Here is a 23,651-nt window from a genome sequence, read left to right on the forward strand (position 1 = left end):
TCTATTATATATATTCAATACAAGTGGTAAATCCTACCAACATTCTTTCCATAGCTCTTTTTTCATTGACTGAATAAAATATACTGTAAAACCTGTAAACCAAATCGCATAGTATTGAATATTTTTTCTGGTTTGGCATGTATCTGTTATGAACAAGTTCTTTTTTTTAACAGAAAATCACTCTGTTTCAAAGACTTTTTTCCATTTACACTGGTTTCATTTTTATTCAGGTTCTATTTTAGACAGGTTTTACTATATGTAATTTAGGTAAATATTTTAACTTTAACATAACCAGAAAAAAAAACTTATAAAACCCAGAATCAGACAATTAATTACTGCACAAATATGGGATTCCCACTGCACAATTCAAAATTCCCATTACACATTTTGTGTCCAGTTGAATGTTAGAATAGGAACTGTTTTGCAGTATATTTTAACAAAGCACACATTTGGGTTTTTTCCCTAGCAAGCCATTTGTTTAAATTTTAGCATGTACCATTGACTAAATCCATAAGTTTTCTTTTCATGTTGTTGTTTTTAATTTTTGAAAAATTAATCTTTATTAAATATTAATGATATATTTAATTTACAATAACTTCATTGGCATATGATCTGATTTAATTTTTTTATAGTGTTTTGCTAATAACAGTCCTAATCATAGAGTTTATAATTTCAGTTATCTAGCTTTTGTTTCATCCTTTCATAACTTGTTCAATTGTTTAGTTTAATCTTTTTTCTGTTTATTTTATTTTATTTTTTTCAGTTTCAATTATTATTTCCAAATTTATTTTTAAGCAAATTGTTGTATTTAAGTATATATTTTCTCTGATAAATTCCATTTAATTTTTTTCCCTTTCTCTTTAATCTTCTTAATATTTTTTTATAACCTTCTTATATTGTAATATTTCAGTTTTATATTTTCTCTCTTCAACTGATTTGCATTCTTTCTATAGGCTTACATCTTTCAATCTTTTCTCACATGTCTCTGATCCATAGATTGCAATGCTCCAAATGAAGTCTTTTAATCAATTGTTTTCTCATAGTCTTTTTCAGGTGAATATTAATCTTCTTTTGTTAAAAGCTTCTTTATTCACAGATGTTCTTATCTTAATTTCTCTTTCAATACTTGTTCACTTCACTTCACTTCCAGGCACTAAATATCTAAAATTATTTATCAGTTTCTTTTTGTATTTTAAGATATATTTCAATGGTTCTTCCTGTAATCATCATTTTAAATTTTCTTATTGTTCTTTCCTATATTTTTGTAAGAATAAAATTATTATTTTATAAGAATATATTTTATATTTTTATATCTCAAAGTCCCATAATTTTGTATAATTTTTCTTTGATCTATTAAAATTATCGTATTACCAAAAATATTTCATTTCTATTTTTTCCTTTAGTTAAATAGCTTTTATTTGATTTTTATTTTGATTTCATATTAAGATAGGCTTTTATAATTTATATTTATTTTTAATTATGCTTTTATTATTAAGTTTTCTAATTTATTCTATCGAATTTACATTTATAATTTCTTTATATGTATGTTGGACTTGAAATTTGTGTACCCTTTCCTCCCCCTTGTTTGACTTTTGTTCAATTAGTTTAAATCCCCTCTCCCTTCCATTGTGGATGTCATTTATGGACAACCCCTTACATTAGAATTCTTATTAAGTAAAAGTACAGGCTGCCCTCATTTTACACTGATAACATATTCCTGGAGGAGATGGCATAAACAAAATCAGTGTAAAATAAATCCATTTTATTATGGAACCAATAGGGAAGTATTCTAGACATTCATGAATTAAAATATATACACCACCACTGTTCTGATCTCACACAACAGTACCACTGCATGCAACTTCAGTTCTGTGATGATAGCTGAAGTTGAGAGTTATCCATTGTGATGGGTTAGGCATCTATGTGAAGATCCTGCACTTTTGTAAAATATGAATCCAAAGTTATTTGCTATGCTTCGCTTTTCCTCTTCTTGAGAATTTTGTAATAAGATGCTAAGGTTTTATTTAAACTTCTCCTTATGAAGTCACTTTGGTCCATTTTGCAGTACACTTCAGTCAATGACTTTGCATTAGCAAGAAATCCTTTCAAGGGCATCAGTAGTTATTATTTTTACTATACACTGGTTCATCATTCATCTCCTCCTCTCTTTATGCATCTAAATGTTCTTCTAAATTTGCTAATTCTTTTATATAAATATTTGCATTTAGCATTTACAAAAAAATATTCTACACATTGTGAAAAAATTTGTTTGACAGTTTTTGGGAAAAATTTGAAACCAGCATTATCATGAATGGACATAAAATAAGGACAGCCTGTAATTTATTATATGAATTATATGCAGATTAATTTATCAAATTTTATTAAATTAAAAATTTGTTAACCTAAATTTGATTTTAAATTATAATTATAAAATCAGAATTAAAATTTTTATTATTTAATTATAGGTTTACTTATTTAAATAACAACAATTTTTTTTTTACAAAGTAATTGAAAAAATTAATTTTTTATAAATCTTAATGTAAAAGTGAAACTCCTTACAAAAATTATAAAAATATTACATATCAATACATGTAACTGCAAGTTTAGAAATGAAATTTTTAAAATATCTTGTGATTTGTTTTTGCTGAAAGATTATGTCAATGTCAATCTCATATATTGATAAAATTATCTTATTAATCTTCACATATCCATAAATACATAATTTTGAATAATACATAAAATAAATAGTATAAGATTATGTAGAGTTAATTCTGACAATTATAAAAAAAACAGCACAATACATTTTGTAAAAAATTAACTGCATAGAATATAAATTGATATATTATATAGCAAATAATTTATTTATAGTACTGTCTCAACTACCTTTATTCCAACTTAAATGACTTACAGCTAGCATTTTCAACATTTAATTAACATGTGATTATTAGGCTAGGTACTCCTTGCCATACATTTAACTTAGTGGAATACAATGTCGTTGAATTACAAAAAATTTCAAAATATTAAATATTATAATAGCGAGGTTGAGCCTGAAGTTTTAAATGCGAAAACGTGTACATCGGACATTCAGCGCCGCTTTCCTGTAAGCCTAGAAGTTCGACAATGGTGTTTGGAAAGTCAGTGGAATCATGCTCGACATTCCAAACGCCATTGTCAAACTTCTAGGCTTACAGGAAAGCGGCGCCCAACATCCGACGTACATGTTTCCGCGTTTAAAACTTTGGCCTCAACCTCGCTATTGATTGGAATAATTACATTTTATTTAAAGAATAATATCATTTTTTAAAATCTAAACTTACCTAACTATATTTTAGCAGTAAAATAGAAGCAAAAATTAAGAATAAAAATAAAGAAGAGAAAATATAACAGCAAACAATAATAATTCCCTGTAACACAATATTATTGTCCTTATATGGCAGAATGTAGAAAGGGTCAGCTTCACATTATGGCATCTCATACCATGCTTGAGATAGATGTTTGATCCTTATAATTAATTGACTTTCTAATCCAGGTGGATTTATAGATTTCCAGGTTTTCAGATGGCTTAATTCCATTATATCTTTTATGTGCTTATTATTTTGGCATCTTCACACTCAACTTCTACCTCTTTGTCCATCACATACACGGATAATGCCATCACTAGTTGAGTCATCAATATATTATATTTATGCTCCTTAATAATATCTTAAGGAAATAACCAGTTGTGCCAATATATTTGAAATTTCTATTAAATCAACAATTAGTTACTGGGATGCTGTAGATTCCCAGTACTATAGACATATGTCAGCCTGAACTGGAAGAGTCTATGTCATATGAAAGAGATGGAAGCAGACATGTGACTATTCTCTTGAGCATTGAGACATGGATCTGATCTCTTTCAGCTGTTTGTTTTTACATTTCTAGAAGTATACTCAAGTGTTTTTATACCATCTTTATTATGGCAGCACTAGCAACTATGGTGCCGTCTGCATGATAGCATTAAATAAATATAACTTAAAAAGTATGATAACTTTCTTATTTTTTGTCTCTGGTCCAAAAGTAGGATATCATTGAACTCGTCTCAGTCCCCTGAGTTCAAATATATACTCAAAGTCCCAAAGTTTCATAGGGTGCAATCTATACTATCCCCATTTTTTTTTTTTGTACAAATTTTATTATTTACTCTTAACTCTAACATTATTCAAATGTTAATCACATGTGCATAATACTATAGCATAGGGTACAATTTCTCTATATCATTTCTTAAGAGGCAAAAGACAGTTGGATTCCTTCTATAGAGGATTTGTCTGCCTGTGATTCTAGCAATTTTTTATAAATTACAGTTACAGTTATTATCTTGACCCTTATTCAACAGATTTTTGAGTAATTTATGAATTAGTTTGGATTGAGATCCATGTTCCGTAGTTATAACTTTGATGTATTTTATTTTGTATTGTCTGTCCCAAATGTTTAAACAATTTTACACATTGGTTAAATCTTTTTTTGTGAGTTCATGAAAAGCAGCAATTTTAAACTGATGAGGATAATGAGATTTTACTGTATAAAATCAGTCAATAACTTGGTTTTCAAAATGTTTTCGTAATAATAGTACCCTGCTCTAGGTTAAAAAGGATATCCAAAAAATGCTTACCTTTTTCACTTTTCTGCTCTAAGCAAAGAACTAGTCCTTATGGGTTATTGCTGACTCTTTTTATAAATAAATTCTTGTATCTCTGGTTTTTTTGCCAGATGAGTATGTATCTCATATATATACAGTTAAACCTTGCGTTACAAACACCCGTTTACAAACAAAATTTTGAATGCCATATTTGTACTGGCTGCTGTTCAATAACTCAGTTTTCAACAAGGTATTCGGCAAGAGCCATTCACAGATGGTCACCTCTCTATACTTTCCTATACTTCCTGTTTAAAGAAAGTCGACAGCCCAACCAATCAACGACAGAACTACCAATTCAGAAGTTAGTGATGCCGAGATTGCCTTGCATCATGTAACGAATCACTGATGAGACATTGCTATTTAATTACATTTTAATGCACATGCAGGAAAGATACTATTTTCATTTTTCAGTATGCACCATGGTTTAATTTAACTCAAATTAATTAATATAAACTGCATTAGTTGGCATTTGTGTAATATAAATGGCATTCAAAAATTTGAGTTTAAATATGCTTAAGTTAAATTAAATGACAAAAATTGATTACTATTATATTATAGTATAATAGTAATATTTAATATTTATTAATACTAGGTAGCCAGTTAATTAAAACTAAAAATAATAATTAAAACTGGCCTTTACACCAAAACTAAAAATAAAATTAAAATTGAAATCAAATCAATTGAAACACAATATTTGGAAAGTGGGGATAAAGTACTTGTCAGTCTTGAAATATAAATATATATATATATATATATATATATGAGGTTAACCGACCGGGGTGGAAATGTCAGGACAATCGAGCAGTCAACACTGTCGTGTGGGAGTGGAGAGACTCACTGAGGCAGGTTTTCCATTGTAAACTATTTAATAAGTATAAAAATTTCTCTTACAACAATTCTTATAAAAAGGTGTAATGCCTCTCCAAAGGTGGAAAGCAAGTCTGTACAAAAAGTCCAAATGTCCCAACTTGTTTTTCTTCTTCTGGTGATGGTGGTGTGAAGAGTGATGGCCCCGGGGTACACAGCACAACTTGGAGAGATGTCTTCCTGTGACTAGGTGGACCTGGGCGAATCTTGATGGCACAGGAGAGCAAAGTTGCCGAAATTCCTGGACATTGAACAAGCTTTTCTTGGTGAACCGCTGGATTACAAAAATCCAGGAGAGGAGTACTATGAACCAAGAACATCACATCCTTGTTTCATGCAGTTTTATAAGTTTTTCTCCTAAAGCCACCTTTTCATTATTCTCTACTTGTCACCTGGTGACAATTCAAAACTGATTGGAGGGCATGGGAGAGGTCAGTTTCGTGATTAAATACGACCCCTCTCCAGCTATGTTTCCCTCAACTTTCGTCTTTTCTATTGTTTTAATAAAAACTTTCATTGTTCAATTGGGACATTTAATTCTCCCTATTTGTGTCTGAAACAGAGCTCTTTATTCCTCAATAGAGTGGTCACCTTTGGACCTTCAAAGCAGCTTCCATCTGGTACCTCACACATCTATATATATAATCAATACGAGTTAATAATAATAATAATAATAATCAGTGCAGAGCCCAAACGATTAGGAGTTGAAAGTTGAAATTTGGTACACAGTTAAGGTATGTCATGAGAATGCACACTAAGAAGGGATTTTTCGAAATTCCTCCCAAGGGGGAGAGGGACATGAATAAGGCTTAACACTTCCATCAACAATGGAAGTGTTACGTAACAATGGAAGTGCCAACAATAAGAAGTGTTACGTAACAATGGAATTGTTAAGAGAAAGCGATGTGCAAGACGCAGATGCAGTTTTTTCATTTTTGTGGGAAATCAAACATATTTTTAGACCCATCTAAAAATTCTCTAATTAGTCTGGAAACAGGTGTGAGGTTTGCCGATTGGGTGAAAAGATGTCGCGACAGTCGAGCGGTCAACACTGCCGTGTGGGAGTGGAAGAATTTCACTGAGACAGGTTTTCCATCTCAAAATTGTTTAATAAAATAAAAATTTCTTACAATATCTCCTTGGATAAAGGGGTATCACCGCACAAAGCACTAGAATTAAGTCCAAATAAAGTTCGAATGTTTGGGATTTCTTTTCCTACAGTTCGGCGTGGATGGTGAAATAATCGTAGACCCCGAGGCTTTGGGCACGACTTCATGCGATTTTTCTCCGAGGAACCTGGATGGCACTAGGCGACACGACAGAGGAGGTTGTTTCCACGATGTCCGAAAAGTTCCCTCCTAATTGTACGGAAGCACACACGTCCAAGATAGGACGAACCAAGAACTGAGAGAACTAGTAACCGAGAGAACGTCATCTCCTCTTTTTCTTTGGGTTTTATAACTTTCCTTTGAGTCCCAGATCGAACATTCCGATAGGTCAATGCCGACTTGCCTCCGCTCTCTAATTGGTCCCCCCCTTCGCTACGAATTGTAACGAGATCGGAACCCAGGTCGTTAGATGAGTCAACATCGGCTGACAATTCGATTCCTACCGAAGATGTTCGATCTAAGCATCAAATTCATCTATTGTTTTAACCTGAGAAGTCTGACTTTCTCGGAAATCTCTACAGACATGTCCTTTTATGGACATAAAACATTCATTTTTCGTTTTCCTTTTTTTTTTCTTGTTGATGGGTTTTTTTCAACATAATTTTATTATAACAATAATAATTATTATTGGCTTCTATTCCTAAACAATGGGAAAAAATTTCTTTTCCCCTTTTTGCACAAATTCTAGACCTATTTCCGAAGCTTCACACAGGGGAACCCAATTCTTGCATTTTGTGAAAATGGATAAGGTTGACTATAATGTAATAATCTTAATCTTCACTATCATTACTTTTGCCCGAGCAACGCCGGGCCTACCCCTGCTAGTATATATATAAAGCAATATTATGTATAATATTATATTGTCTTTATAGGCATTTTATGCATATGCATGAAATACAGCTAAAATGGTAAATAAAAGAAAGGTTTCGTTTTGTGGTGTTGGAAACAGATGAATCTATTTTACATTGTTTCTTATGGGAAAATTTATTTTGCTTTGAGAACCAAACAGCTTCCTAACAACTTTTAGGGATGAATTAACTTTGTAAACCAAGGTTTGACTGTATTTGCCGTATTTCATATACAAATGTGTCTGTTGGTCTAATCTCCTAATGATAGAAATGATATGGTTTTCTAAATCTCTCAAAATAAGCTTACACAAAGTACCAGAGAGTGGGCTGCCCTTAGGGACCTCACATTCTTGTTTGTACACATTGCCTTCAAAGTCAAAAAAGATGAATAGCAGTCTAGTTGTGCTAGTTCCAAAACTTGTTGATGGTATTTGTGTGAATTTTAAATATTGCTAAGGAGGAAGTCTTAATTTACTGAAGCAGGATTGCAGTTTGATCAATGGATAAAAAGATTCAAAGTATACCAATAGTTATAATATTGATATTTTGAAATTTTTGTAATTTAATTGCATTGTATTCCACTAAGTTAAATGTACATTAGGGAGTACCTCCCTGACAAAGCTATATTAATTAAATATCAAAAACATTAGCTTTAAGTCATTTAAGCTAATGTTTTTGGAATAAAGATGGTTGAGATGGTACTGTATTTCAGTGTGTAAGGTATTGAAAATAATTTATTTACAATGTAATAAAATCCAGCAATGAGTTGCATAACTTTCCCAGCGAGAAAGTTAAAATTGTATGTGGTGCCATCTGTAATGAGATTTTATTAAAAAACTTTTTATATTATTAATTATTATAAAATGACAAAGCTTAATTTTGAGTGTAGAGATGAAGTTTATAAAAAATTATAAATGCTAATAACAAGTAAAATCTTCAAGTCAAACTCCACTTGATATGACATAACCCCCTCTTTCTAACCATACCTCAGCCTTTAACCATCAAATTTTAATAGTATCAATATCCTAATACATGTTATATTAATATAAATAATCATAACTGATATTGCATCGTAAACTTTGATAATGTTACTTTTCTGGTTGTTACATATAACAGGGAAAGTATGGCAATTGGTCAAAAAATGACCCCCCCCTTCAGATTTTTACATTTTTGGACTTGGGTGATCCTGAAACATAAAAATGCAAAAAGATTTGTTTTTATTTTTTAAATTTCTGTTGAAAAATTTGTATATATGATTTTGTTCATCCGCATTGAAGTCCTAATAATTCCAGTGCCTTTTGTTGAAAATTTCTGAAATTTTGCTGGGAGGTTTGTGTGTTATGGGATTGGTACTATTAAATTTTGGTGGTAAAAGGTTGAGGGGGTAGGGAACTAGAGGGGGGTCATATATTATATCTTGAGTGGGATCAAACTTAATGAAGAATTTACTTGTTATTAACATTTACAATTTTTTATAAAACTCATCTCTACCCTAAAAATAAGCTTTCTGCCATTTTATTAATTATTATTTATAATATTATATTATTTTAATAAATTATAAATAACATATATTATACTGATGGATCAAACTTAATGAAGATTTTACTTGTTATTAACATTTACAATTTTTTATAAAACTCATCTCTACCCTAAAAATAAGCTTTCTGCCATTTTATTAATTATTATTTTATAATAATTAATAATATAAAAAGATTTCTAATAAAATCTCATAACAGATGGCACCACATGCAATTTTAACTTGTTTGATGGGAAAGTTATGCAACTTAATGCAATTATTGCATAATAGTATGAAAATGATATTTTTTACTTCTATGTAAACAATAAGCAGTTGTAGGCTATGTGGTATGAATTTTTTCAACATTTAACATTTATACTATTCTAAATAAAATTTCATTATAAAATACTAGCAAAATTTAACATTGTTATGGTATTAAATATAACATTCTACTAAAATATTGCACTTCTAATTGAACAATTAAGGAAGTACAATTTGGAGAAAAATCAAAAGACAGAGAAAACACATTCATAAATGAAAAACTATTTTACAAATAAATTTTTTCTTCATGAACATGTTTCTCAAAACAGTCTTATTTCTTTAACATTTTTATTCTATATCAGACATATTTTTGTTACAGATTGTTTCATATATCTCAGCCAAACAATGCATAGTATTCTGTTAGGGCTGTGGGAAGTTTTATGAAGTTCAAGAACCCCATTTGGTAATGCACAGTGACTTTATTACATATTGACAAACAGTCTGTTCCCTTTGCTAAGTAAATAGACTAGTTCCTGCTACTGTGCATTTTTACAGCCCAGACAAGATTTATGAAATGAGCTGTATGTTTTATAGTTTGTGTGTAAAAAGAACAGAAAAATCTAAACCTTAATTGAATGGTACTTAAAAACTTATTTATGTTTTTCAATGTACAAGAAAAACTAATAAAACATTATGTATTAATTATAAAGCATTGATCATACTTGTTATGTTTTAAAAATATTTTTAAAAATTAGTTTTAAGATGAAAAATTAAATTAGGTCAATAAGAATATATTCAAAAAATTTATATATATGCTTTGAACTAAAAAGTATGTTACAATAAATTGTAGAAGAGTTTTTAAGTTCAATATACTGTTATCTTTTAATTTAGCAAAAACATTTGTATTTTAATCAAAATTAAATTTGTCATAAATATTGTATGAATTACTCTTATTCCTTTCGTCTATGAAATATTAAACGATCAGTATATTCATGTACAGTACTAGTAAATTGCTGATTTTTTACATATGCAATATGAATAGCCTAAGCATATAAAAATGAAATTACTATCTACTGGTTTCAAAATAAAACTTTTGTCTATTTATAATAACAGCAAATTAGTCAAAGAAATATCCTAGAAGTTCATTAAAAAAATTTTCATTGATCTTTATCAGCTGAATTGTATTGGTAAATACTTTAGAAAAATGTCTTAGAATTTAACTGACATATTTCTCTCTCAAATTTCATATTTATTCATGTTGAAGAATATCTCATATTTATTCATATTGACAAATACTTTATTGTGTGTATATATATAATGTGTAATTAAATTTTAACCTATGAACAACAAATTTCAAAGTTTAATAGATTTATATTTCAAAAATGGAAACAATCAAATAGAATTTTGTGTTTAGTGGATTATTAATGATATTCTTTAAATATTGACTCTTTCATAATTTATTATAGTCATGATGATTTCAAGATTATGCTTTTCAATTTCTGAAAATAATTTTTTATTGATTGACTGAAATTATATATGTAATTGACATACAAAGTGTAACATAATATTATAAAATAACATATTGTATTTTTAACAACAAAATTACATTATCAACAAAAAATGTTTTACATTACAAAATTTCCTAAATTATTTTTCTTTTAATCTGTTTAAATGTATTATCAGTAGACAGCAGATTTTAGACAAATGCCCATTTTTTTCTCTAGCATATACATGGTGAAGATTTAGTATGAACACTTTTCATGAACATTTAGACCGAAACAATGGTATTTTATAATGCCTAAAAATGCTTATTTTGACATTTCTGCCTATTTTTGCCTAAAACACAAAGTTTAGTCTGTTTTCATATTTTTAAAAAGTTTTTATTAATTTTTTGTTTTGTTTTCCGCAAAGGTTTACTTTAATTCTTAAATTAAACTGCTTAAGTTTTGTTTTTTTCTGAAAATGCAATCAGACAAATTTATTTTATTATTATTATTGATTATTTATGTTTAAGTCCCAGTGAATGCATATCCCAAGCAGAAAAAATTAGAATGCAATAATAACGGAAATAAATTAGACCCCCTGATGAAATTTTATAGTAATAAAATTAGAACCATATGAAATATTTTAAAATAAATGCTTTTATTTAATAAATATAGTGTTAGACATACTTTATTTGTCATTTTTAGACAGTGGATTTTAGGCAAATGCCTATTTTTTCCTTAGCATATACATGGCTAAGATTTTGTGTTAACTACTACAGTGAACATTTCTCCAATATCAAAAACTGGCCACTTTAGCAGATGATACAGTTTGTGTAACTAAAGTGAAGAAAATTTTGAATGACATTTCTGTTCAGAACGAGTTGGTGTACATCACGTCTTATTTCACATTCATTGCAGATATGAGGTTAGCCAATTGGAGTGAAAGAATGTTACGGCGGTCGAGTGGTCAAACGGTCTTGTGGGAGTGGATGGACTCACTGAGACAGGTTACCATCAATAACCATTTAATAAACATCGAAATTTCCTTACAATTTGCTCTTGTTTGATGAGGTAGAACCACACAAAGCGTGAGAATAATTGTCAAAAAAAAAAGTTTGACAAAAGTTCATGTCTACGTGACTTGTAGTTCGACGTGGACAGCGAAAATCCGTGGGCCCCAGGGCATATAGCACATCCTTCGGCTGCTTCTCTCCAGGCAAACCGACGATCTGGAGATAGCTAGAAGACAGCAATTGACGATGCTTCCTCCGGGTCCGAAAGGGGTCCTTTTTTCCAATGTTTCGGGAGCACACACGACCAAGAGAAGAAACTCACGCATCCAAGAACCAAAAATGTCCTTGAAAACGATGGTTTTATAATGTTTTCCCCCCAAGTCGCCTCTCCATTGGTCTCTCATTGTCATCTGGTGCCAATTCGAAACCCGATGCAGGGTGCACGAGAGGTCAACGTTGCGACTGAATATGATTCCTCTCTCGTCGCGTGTTTCTCGACTTCATTCCTTTCCATTGTTTTAAATATTTCACAAAAAACTTCCATTGTGTAATTTAGATCTTTAATTTCATCCCTTTGCGTTGTAAAGGGAGATTTTTAAGATCTTGTTAACACCTCCATTCGGACCTCCCAGTCGACCCCCGTTTGGGTCCTCACACAGATACTATTACTGCTCTTGAATATAGTGGGAAACCTATATATGAACAAATTGATTTCCTCAACAGAGCAAAGCAGAAACTTTGTGATGCACCAGGCACTGTTGCAAAAAAAGTGAAGAAAGAGTTTGAAAGCAGTGCTTCAAAAGAGTATTGGATTAAAGTGCTTGTTTGTTGTGGCTGATGTTTTGGCAGGAAAGAAGAGCAAAACTGAAAGTGAATTCCCAATTCATCTTCTTCCAAGGTTGAAATACTGTCCGTTATCTTCAGTAGATGTAGAACACTTTCTCTGCATATGAATTAATTTTCAGTGACAAATGTTGCAATTTTTCTATTGAAAATTTGGGAAAAGTGCTTGTAATATATTGTGAAGCTAACTATGGGAAACAAAGTGAATAAAAAATGTAAGGACATTGTGTTTCTACTCTTGTGTTTGCATCATTCTAAATAAATGCATTTCTGTTTGGAATATGTATGTTAAATAAATAATTTATTGTCCTGATAAGTATGTTAAGTGTTCATTGTGCAAATTTTGATTGCCTATTTTTTGTTTATAATGCCAAAACAAGGCAATTTAAGAGCTTATTTTAAGTGCCTAAAATACTACGTTTAAGGGCCTAAATGTCCATTGTCTAATTATCAGTTATTAGTCTCTGGATTTTTTCATTTAATTGTTTCACTAGTTAAAGAAATTGATGTGCATCCAAGAATAAGAATGCTTTGAGAGAAGTGAATTACAGAATAACAGTAGATGAACATTTTAAAAATAGGAATCATTAATCATAAATTTTCTGGTGTTACTTTCATTTCTGTAAAAAAATAAAAATAACCCTACAGTTACATTACATAAATTGCATTTTGTAGACTTCTTTAACTTGGTTGAAATGTATCAAAAGAGAAATGTAAATAAAATTTATTTTAGAAAAATACAAGAAATATAGTAAATCTGATTGTAAAATTAAATTAAATTGTTTAAATTAGAGAATCCTGATCAAAGCTAAAATATCTTCTATACTTTAATACTTTATTAAAAATTCTATACTTTATCTAATGAAAGCTTTGAAGTGAAGGTCAAACATTCTTAATAATTATTATTTGATGCAGTTTTTAAGATTAGTGAATTTTAAATTCTTAATTCTCAATATAAGAAATTTGAACAAAAAATGAAATATTTGCAAGATGTATTAAAATCTGTTAATTATAATAGAACACAGTAACATACATGATAGTATAATTCTTATAATATAATTCTATATTTAATTATATTATATTCTATATTTAAAATATATTTAAAATTTATATTTTAAATATAGAGTTATATTATCTAACATCTGGTTATAATTTATGTATTTATTATATTATATTTAAAATTTTTTTTTATAATTTCAGATGACACAATGGATGATTCATCCTGTTATTTAACTGTCAGGGATGTCATTGATTTACTGCATTCACGTTATGTTATCATAACAGGTAAATGTAATACCAAGTAATGTATTTTCATCCAAATTCAAAATCTGTCTTGAGATTTTACAGCATTGGCTTCTTTTTCATCAGAAATAATCATCCCTTTTCTTTATTGCTTTTAATTTTTTTATTATATTGTTTAAAATCATATAAGAAGAATAACGCCATACTATCTTCTATAATAGAATATTGCAAATTTATTGCATCAAAATACAGGATTTTATGATTAAAGATGATAATGAAAAAAAATTGACTTTTTTTTCCACAAAAGAAATTTTAAAGCTTTTTAGTAAGTATTCAATCTTAAATTTATATATACAGGTTTCATGAGATCACATTTCAATGGCTTTATTTAAGAATTATTGAAAATGGTCTATTTTAAGTACAGTAGTTGAAAAGATTACACACAGAAAAATCAAAGTCAAAAATTTGTACTGCTTATTTTAAATTATAAATAGACTTTAATCAAAGTTATTAGTGGAAAAACTTCCAAAAAGAAAAGCTTTTATGAGAAATCAAAGAAAATCAAACAAGTTATAATCAAGAATGTTTCTAATGTTTATATTTAAAAAAGAACTAATAAAAATATGAAAAAGTCCTAAATATTTGCAGTGAAATAATTTTTTTTAGTAAAACATATTTAATTTTATAAAAATGCTTAAAAGCATTAAATTTTTTGTTGTTTCATAACAAACAAAAATCACCCACATAGAGTATAAACTTAATAGATTTTATCATTTTAATTATTTTTTTAAACATTCAAACTTTCATTTCAGTTGAATCTCCTGGTCTTTAATTTAATTATGCTACTTAATGGAAAAATTTGCCAATATTGTGATAACGTTGCAACTATAAACTTGTAGGTGGAAAAACTCGAGAAGGATATCCAATTGTGACATTTCCCGACACAGGGTCATTTTGCAGCTTATCTGATGACGACTACAGAAAATTGATGGTGTACTTGACCAGTGTTCCATCGTAAGTTCATTAATATAGTCACAGCTCTATAGATATACCTATATAAGTTTTCTATTTGTTTTTATAAGAATATTTTTAAGTTAAGTATAAATTTAAAAAAAATAAAATTTTAAATTATGTTATTACATTTTAATTTCAAATGAGTGAATAAAATTGTATTTGTAGATGTTTTATATATAGTAGATGTAAAATTTTCTGAAATACAATGCATTCCTTTTTATTTGAAGAATTACCAAATAGATACAGATAAGATATTATAATTCAAACACAATGGTATAAATATTACTTAAAGCACTAAAATCAATCAATATATTTATTGAAATTTCAACCATGTATGACTTTATATTACTTCTTTAGACCTTTTATGAAAGGTGATTGTATTCAATATCCTTCGGATAGAAGATTGATTTCATCTAGAATGCAAGATGCAGATTTGGGATTTGTTGTTATTGTAGATAGAAGAAATGATAAATGGAGTTCAGTAAAGACTGTTTTACTGAAAATATCAGTAAGTAATAATTATTATTTTAATTAATAATGACAAGTTTTAATTTTATTAGCTTATTATGGAAATTTTGAAGTAATATATGTGTATAAGAAATCAAGTATGTTAAAAATTAATACAATTAGAATTATTTCAATAAATTTTTAATCAAAATCAGTTCACAAAGATTAAATTTTAAAACCTTGTGTTAGTTAAAAACAAATTTTTTTTTATATCTTAGAAAGGATTTAATTTATACACCAATTTTCTTTTTATTATAAAACTAACAAAATTATATGAAAAATTTAATTTTATAATCCTTTAAGGATTTACAAACAAAGTTTATAAATTAAATTCTGAAATGTAATAAATAACATAGCACATAATATATTTTATAAATACTTCAAAAATGTAGAATTTTCAATATTTAAATTTAATTCTTAAAACCGTCAAATAAGATTCTGTTTCTTATTATTTTTAAACATTTAATAATAAAATATCTGTTGTTGTTCTGTTATTTATAATAATAACAGATTATTATTCTGTTATAGTAATGAATCTGTTATTTAATATTAGTTTTAATTTTAAAAAAGAACAAACCAATAATAGCCTTCAAAATATGACAGAATCATATTTTAAAATGACTGATATAATAATTTTTTTACTCAAATTGATGAATTGATTTTTGATGATTGATTGTTATTTTATTTCTGTTTCAGTTACTAAGTTTTTTTTATTTTTTCTAGTCATTTATCTCCATTATATTACTTGAAATAAATGCTGGAGCATTCCCATTTCTATTTTATTTATTGTCCATGAAAAAATTGAAAGTTATATTCAAATTTAAAACATTTAAAATATAATTTTATTTAGCTATAATTATAATTCAAATTAATATGCAGGAATATATATTTCTGCATATTAATATACTTATATATATATATAAAAGAATAAAAAAAACCCCCCAAAAAAAAACAAATATAGAAACAATAATCAGAAATGTTAGAATAAATTTTGATAAATTATATCAGAAGACTGTCAATATCAAACAAACTAATCTTAATTTAAAATTATTAAAATGCAAAAAATGTCTTCTTATTTACACATTTTTTTCAATCATTCAGAACAAAAATATTTTATTATAAGCTATAGCTGTATAAAGTAGTTAATTTTGTTAATTTCTTACTGTTATTTCTGTTTGTATCCTTGTCCACTTTGGACCTTGTTTATTAATAGGACATATTACACTGGTGTAGTTTCTGTTTAGCAAGTAGTCAAAAAGTCAAAACAAAATATCTTTATTTTCACCTGTACACACTGTTTTTGTGTTTTGGATCTGAAGGCCCCTCTTCAGTAGGTTTACAATAATATTCTATAACAAATTTTTAAAAAACTTTGTTTAAAACAACAATATTATACCCAACAATGATATTGAAAATGAATAAAATTACTTACAAGTTTGTTATTGTCTATTATTAATATATCAATACAGACATAAAGTATCCATAAAAGGGTTCTTAACATAATGTTATTTAAAATTTGCCTGTATAAAAGGATAAAATCTGTTGAAAATTAAAGGTTTTATTAAAAAATTGTTAAAAATGACTTTACTCACTTATCTAGAGTGGTTATTTTTGTCTCTATTGGACTTACTTCCTTTTTCTATAATATTTTTCCCTTTTATTTTCTCTTTAAATGCCTTTCTATGTATTACTTCTATAAATGATGCTATTCCATGATTAGTGAATTTCTCTTCCTAAATTATTATTAATTCTATTATGTTGTTTTTTGTATAAATATGTTCAAATAATTGTCTTTTAAATCCATTTCTTTATTTTTACTGTATTTAAATTAATCTCACATTCCACAAATAATCCAACTTTAGATCTTTGACTAACTGAATATAAGGTTACAATTTATGTTTGTAAATTTTTAAGAAAGCAATAACAAGAATAAATACAAATATTATATTTATTCTTGTTATTGCTTTCTTTAACATATATTCATCTTACACATATTTTATATGTATAATACATTCTTTTATCATAAGAAACAACATTTGTAGTTATTTTTGAATTATCATTTCCTTTCTTCATTGCAAGATTTCATTGTAAGACAAATTTTATTCACTTTTTGATTTTCTTTCATTCTCATATCATAGAACAAAACATCAATAATTTATTTTTGATGAATAATTACTCTTTAATAGACAAATAATTAGATACTTGTCAAGTTTAAGTTTTTCAAACTTGACAACATTTACTAAACATTTACAGTTACTAAATGTATTTAGAAACTTACAGTAACAGTAAAAACAATATAAGATGTGTCAAAAGAGCAGTACAGAAATTAAAGTTACAGGATAATTTTTTTGTATCAATAAATATACCAGGTGTAGAAATATAATGATGTATGTGGCATTTTCTTAATATATTTTATATAATAATTTACAATTTTGTTGCATTTTCACTGGATTACTATCAGATTTGATGCTAAAGTTACTAGATACTAGTTATATTTATTAGTTTTATTTGACATTGTGATCTCATGTTCATACTGATTGGCTTAAGATTTGGCTTGTGATTTACTTTTGTTGTTGACTGTACAGGCATTATTTGGTTAATTTAAATTACATCATTGGGTTATTTAACCAATTATTAAGTAATTTTGCTCAATTTTATGTATTTCTCATAAATGAAGTAAATATATTAATATTTATTAGAAACAAATGCATATTTGATAACAAAATGAACAAACAAGTAGAAAAGGTGACCTACTTGCAAAAATCCAAAATGTCTTATAACTTTAAACTTTCCTATAATCAATCTGTAGTTCAAAGAGATTAGTAGGCATGCAATGCAGTCATACCTCTAACAATTGCAAAATATACTTGAAGTAGTCTGTATTAGATTTGTTCCTCACTCATAATTTGAGTGATTCATAAACATACAACTGCACAACTGATCTTTAAAAAGTTTAGTTTCACACTCTCATGTCAGATTCTCTCACATGAACTCACACTTACTATTATTATATTGCATTATTAATTTAAAAAGTTAGTTATAATAATTTTAACTTTAAGATATACATTTGTAGATCACCTCACCAATTTTTATATATTATGGAATAAGATATTCTGAATATATACAATGAAATAAATCTTAATTTTTGGATTTATATTAGAAATGCAACTATGAATGAGTAACAATAGCATGGCATATAGTTATGAAAATAATAATAGTTAAAAATTGCATTCTAATATACCATAGTGACAGTTGAAGTAATTTATTTAATTTTATAATTATTGATTACTTAATATCAAATAGAAATAAATTAAAAATATTTAGGTATGACATACAATTTTTGAGATCATTTGAAAACTGTGCACAATTCAATATTTTGAGTATTCTTGTGCCATACCAGCTTTATCTGGAAAACTTGTGTAAAAATATTATTATACTGTTAGCATTAATACAAAAGATAAATAACTTAAAGATACATTAATGGAATTAATTGAAAAAAAAATGTTGATTTTTTTAAGAGTTTTTTTTTTGTTTTGAGGCTGGATTCACAAAAGTATTGATAGCAATGATATCATACATTAGCAGTATTGTTAACAATGATAGTTTAGTGATTTGTCATAGATCTGATTCACAAAAGCTGTTGTAGAGTATGATGCTGCTAACATAAAGTAACTAACATCTGTTATGGAAAGAGTGGAAATATCATTAGCATTTTCTCTATGTATGGCCAGTAAGGAATTGAAAGTTTTACTCTTTGTAGTTTTAACTGTTGAGTAACTAGTCATAATTATGGAAGATTGATACAAAATATTAAAGTTAAAACAATTTGGCATTTTTTTAAATCAGTTTATGATATAAAAAATCATAATAGCTTTAAATAAAGAGTATCTTCTGTAGTCTTTGATTACCATATATAGAGTTGTCAACTTATTTGTACAAAAAAGGAGGATCTTGTACAATAGAGGATATTTACAACATAGTAGTTTGTTATAAATATTTGTTGAATAACTGTAAATTATAAAACATTAAATAGAAAATAAGTAGGGTTTTAAACTCAATGTTAGAATTATTACCAACTGTTGCATAATGCATCTAATTCAGTCCCTAAATTTCATTTACTTGTCTAACAGTGATTAATAGTAGTATATTTCTTTTTCTGTTACTCTAGTCAGTGATAAAGACAAAAACTATGACTTTTACAATAAGAAAATAAATTATTGATGCTTCATTCATTGAAATTCCATTCTGTATAATTGTTGCATATATGTTACACTGTAAGACATAGCCTGATATTGTAGTTTCTGAAGAATGCAAATGAAAGTAGATGGTCATGGAAAATCTGAATTTTGGTAGCCACTCTGTGAGCAAATTTGATTATAGGAAAAATACATGTATTTGAAGATTCAGTGAACAAGTAAACTGCATTTTATTTTATTAAAAAAAATATATAATGTAAATATAAAAAAAATAATAAAATAAAAAATTTTTTAAAATTCATTCTCAATTCTCGGCCTATTCTTCAAAGTAAATAGAGAATATTCACAGTCTCTGCTTTAAAGCTTTAATTTCTGTAAAACAATCAATGATCTCATCAAAATTCATCTTCCTTGTATATTCATGTTTATTTGAAAACTTCTTAATCTTGTCTGGTTCAACCATGTACCAGACAAGATTAAGAAGTTTTCAAATGAATTTTCAAATTTTCATATTTTTTTATCACTCAATTTTGAAAGATTATGTGATTATTACTCTTCATATAGACAGTCAAAAAAAAATCTCAAACACAATGACAGACTTGGTAAAGAATCACAAAAATCCTATTTCACATAAACTCCAGTAAATACAATGCTATTCATTCCTTTGCCTCTTCAATGCTAATTTTTGCAGCTTTCAAATGTCCCTGAAGTTTTCCACATCAATATCTTTATCAGAGAATTCATCAAAACTTTGAAACAAATTTTTAATCTACCTTCAATTTTCTTAGTTTGGCAAATTTTTATTTTGTTTTGATTAAATAAATAAATACACACATTAAATACATACAAATGTTTCTGTTTGATAACTTGTGGATCCAGAAAAAATAAAAAAGGATATCATAATTAAGTATAACCTGGAAGCATAGGATTTCTAGCCAATATGCCAAACGACTGTCAGATTAAAGCAGGCTATTTCTCCATTATTATTTTAAATTAATTTCTAAATAATTTGTTACTAGAGACAGGTGTTAGGTGCTATCTCATATTAAATTTAATAATTATAGTTAAATTAATAATTTATAAATAATTTAGAATATTTTGGAAGAAAAGTATCGACCCAAAGTGGGACTCAAACCCTCAATGCCTGCTTAATATGTGGATGTGTTGCCAGTTATGCTACCCAAGCTTCCAGATTGACCTTCCCTTCCAGACATATTAAAATATGATATAACCATCTCCAGTTATTTATGCTGCTGAATGGAAATGCTTTCAGTGTCCTCATCCTATAATCTCCCGCTTACAGCACTCAACTAGTCATTACAAAACCATGGCATGGTACATATATATATATACAGTCAAACCTGTTTTTATGCGGTCTTTTTTGTGCGATTTTTTTAATGCGATTTTTTATTTGTGCAGTATAGTCGGCGACTAGTCTCATGCATTTTGTCATGTCTCACGTTGACTTATTATAGCTAAATAAACTTATTATAGCATAAATGAACTTATTATAGCAATATTATTTCATGAATATGCGAAAAATGAAATAATTTATTTTTTAAGTCAACAAAACACCACCTGGACAAAAATATGTAAAACAGACGATAGGCAAGACGATGCAGTCAAGTGCTGACATCTGTTGTCAATAAATTCTATGTCTGTTTTAATTACGTTAATTAAACCTTCAAAGTGCTTTCACATTCCTGGTCCATTAAGATAAGATTCATTTCAAAGCGTGAATTGAAGGTAAATGTACTGTATTATTTACGTATTTTCTAAATCAGATTCCAAAAGGTTTGGCGAAATTCCAAGTAGCTGCCAAGCCTCCTCATGATTTCGTTTAAAAAAGCAATTCCAAGTTATTTCGTACGGTTTTGAGTTAATTTTCTATGTGAGACTTTTTTTATGCGGTCCTTATTGACCGCATAAAAAAATATATTTTTAATTGTGTTGCGAAAACTATTTTTTATAGCGACTCGTGAAGTTTCGTGCAATTTTTTTATGCGTTTTTTTTTATGCGGTCCCTATCCACTGCATAAAAACAGGTTTGACTGTATATATATATATACATACATACACTTATTCATATATGAACATCCCGAAACTCGATATATAGTAATTACTAATATATATCAGGGTTCTAGGATGTTTGTATATGTACATTTCTAGCAAAATTAATAAAGCAAGAATACCCTGTGTGACTGCTTCCCTCTCCCTCAAGAATTGTTGATGTGCTAATTTAATTTCTATGAACAGTCATGTAACACAGAATCCCTGTAATACCAGTTATGCCTGAAAAATTTTTTTGATGAAATTTCAACAACATATGAGGCAAAATAGTCAGGAGAATAAGAGAAATTTCAAATTCAAAAATAAAAATCTTGAAAAATGATACAGGATGGAAACAAATGTTAGGATATTCCCATAGCGCAACTCAATTAAAATAGAATTAACATTTACTTTACTTTACTGGAAAGAAGTAGAAGGCCCAACCTTACAGCATAGCCTTTGAAAAGGAAGGTTGAAGACTTTTAGAGGAAGTGAGAAAGAGGAAGAAAAGAAAAGACTAATAGGAAAGTGTGAAACATGAGACCTCAGAGCACCCAGTTCCATTAATTGAAATTAACAAAATGTACAATAACATGGGGCAATAAGCAAATAAGCAAACAGTGAATATAAAGGAATTACATAAGCAAACAGTGAATATAAAGGAATTACAGAAAGGCATGGACGTCCAAGGGGCTGCCTCTAATGAGGCAGGTGTGGCGATATACAAATAGCAGCAATGAAAATGGCCAGACACCTGGTGGTGACAAATGGGCTACCAAGTAATAAACAAACCCAAAACAAAATTTACATGAAAATAATAAAAACAAAAGGAAATGATACAAAGACCTAGGGTCCTAGAAATGCTCAACCTAGGCCCAATGGGTTAACAAACGGTGGACCTGTAGATGACAGCAACCTGGAAGGGCAAGCACTTTGCTACTGGAAACAGCCAAAAACAAACAAACTCACAAAAACAAATAAATGCATATGTACAAAAGATGGGTGGGAGAACACATTCCAACCTTGGGCCCATAAAATGGCCTATACTTAGACCTGATGGGTAAACAAACAGTGAGCCCCAGATGAAAACAACATGAAAGGCTACCCCTAGGGCCTGGGGCTTCCCAAATACAAAGAAAACCCAAACAAATAAAAACAGAACAACATATAACTACAGATAAAAAACTCCCTTAATGGCCTCTTGGCCAAGGTACATAGGGAACGGAACGTATTGTACAAGGAGGAGTAGACCAAATACTTAGAAAGATGGGGCTGTGATCCCAATGTCAATGACAAAGATCAGAGTGCTGTATGTCTTTTGTTAAGAAAAAAGTCTTTAACAGCACAGGGCCAATGAAGTCCTTGATGGTATATGGAGTCGATGAGGGTTTTCCTCTGTGAAGTGCACACAAAGAGGATGTGAGCAGTATCTTCTTCACCAACTGGGCAGTCACACTTTCTGTTTCCTTTTTGCAGGAACCTACTTAAGTAGGAATGGAAGTTTCCATGACCAGTCACTATTTGGGTCATATGAAAGTCTGGAACAAGAAGTCCATTTTGCACCTATTCTTGATAATTGGAAGAAATTCATGTGTTGATCTTCCTGTGTTTTCGTTGTCCCATCTAAGTTGCCAACTTTCCGTGATGTGGTTTTTCAATTCAATTTGAAGTCAACAGCTAGGGAAGCTCCCTAAAGGCTGCTTCTCTCTGCAACCGAGCAGCCTTGCTTGCAAAGAGACCGGCCCTCTCATTACCATCTATGCCCAAGTGGCTCCTTATCCACGAGAAGGCTAACGTAAGGCCTGCCAACTCACTGTGCTGAAGATATATCAGGATACATTTAATGATTATGTACTTGGTATTTAACTTATGAATTTTAAGGAGAGCTGTCCTGCAATCGCTTTAGAGAACAATTGGATTTTTGGAATTTTTATGGTGCGCTTCCACATACTGAAGTGCCTTTAGGA

General features: G+C 28.7%; 1 protein-coding gene across 5 annotated transcripts in view; it reads left to right on the plus strand.

Moving 5' to 3' along the window:
* LOC136989037 (guanine nucleotide exchange factor DBS-like) overlaps positions 1-23,651 on the plus strand; it is a 177,298-nt gene that overhangs the window by 37,834 nt on the left and 115,813 nt on the right. For 4 of the 5 annotated variants that reach the window (XM_067287089.1, XM_067287088.1, XM_067287090.1 and 1 more), the window contains 3 exons: positions 13,877-13,960; positions 14,818-14,932; positions 15,290-15,440. In XM_067287089.1, the coding sequence (XP_067143190.1) occupies positions 13,877-13,960; positions 14,818-14,932; positions 15,290-15,440 (350 nt within the window). Of the gene's footprint in view, positions 1-13,876; positions 13,961-14,730; positions 14,933-15,289; positions 15,441-23,651 lie in introns of all 5 variants that reach the window. The other variant, XM_067287092.1, reaches the window with a different exon arrangement.

Source organism: Centruroides vittatus, unplaced genomic scaffold, assembly GCF_030686945.1.
Source record: "Centruroides vittatus isolate TY-2023 unplaced genomic scaffold, ASM3068694v2 scaffold_435, whole genome shotgun sequence".
Taxonomy (NCBI): Eukaryota; Metazoa; Arthropoda; class Arachnida; order Scorpiones; family Buthidae; genus Centruroides; species Centruroides vittatus.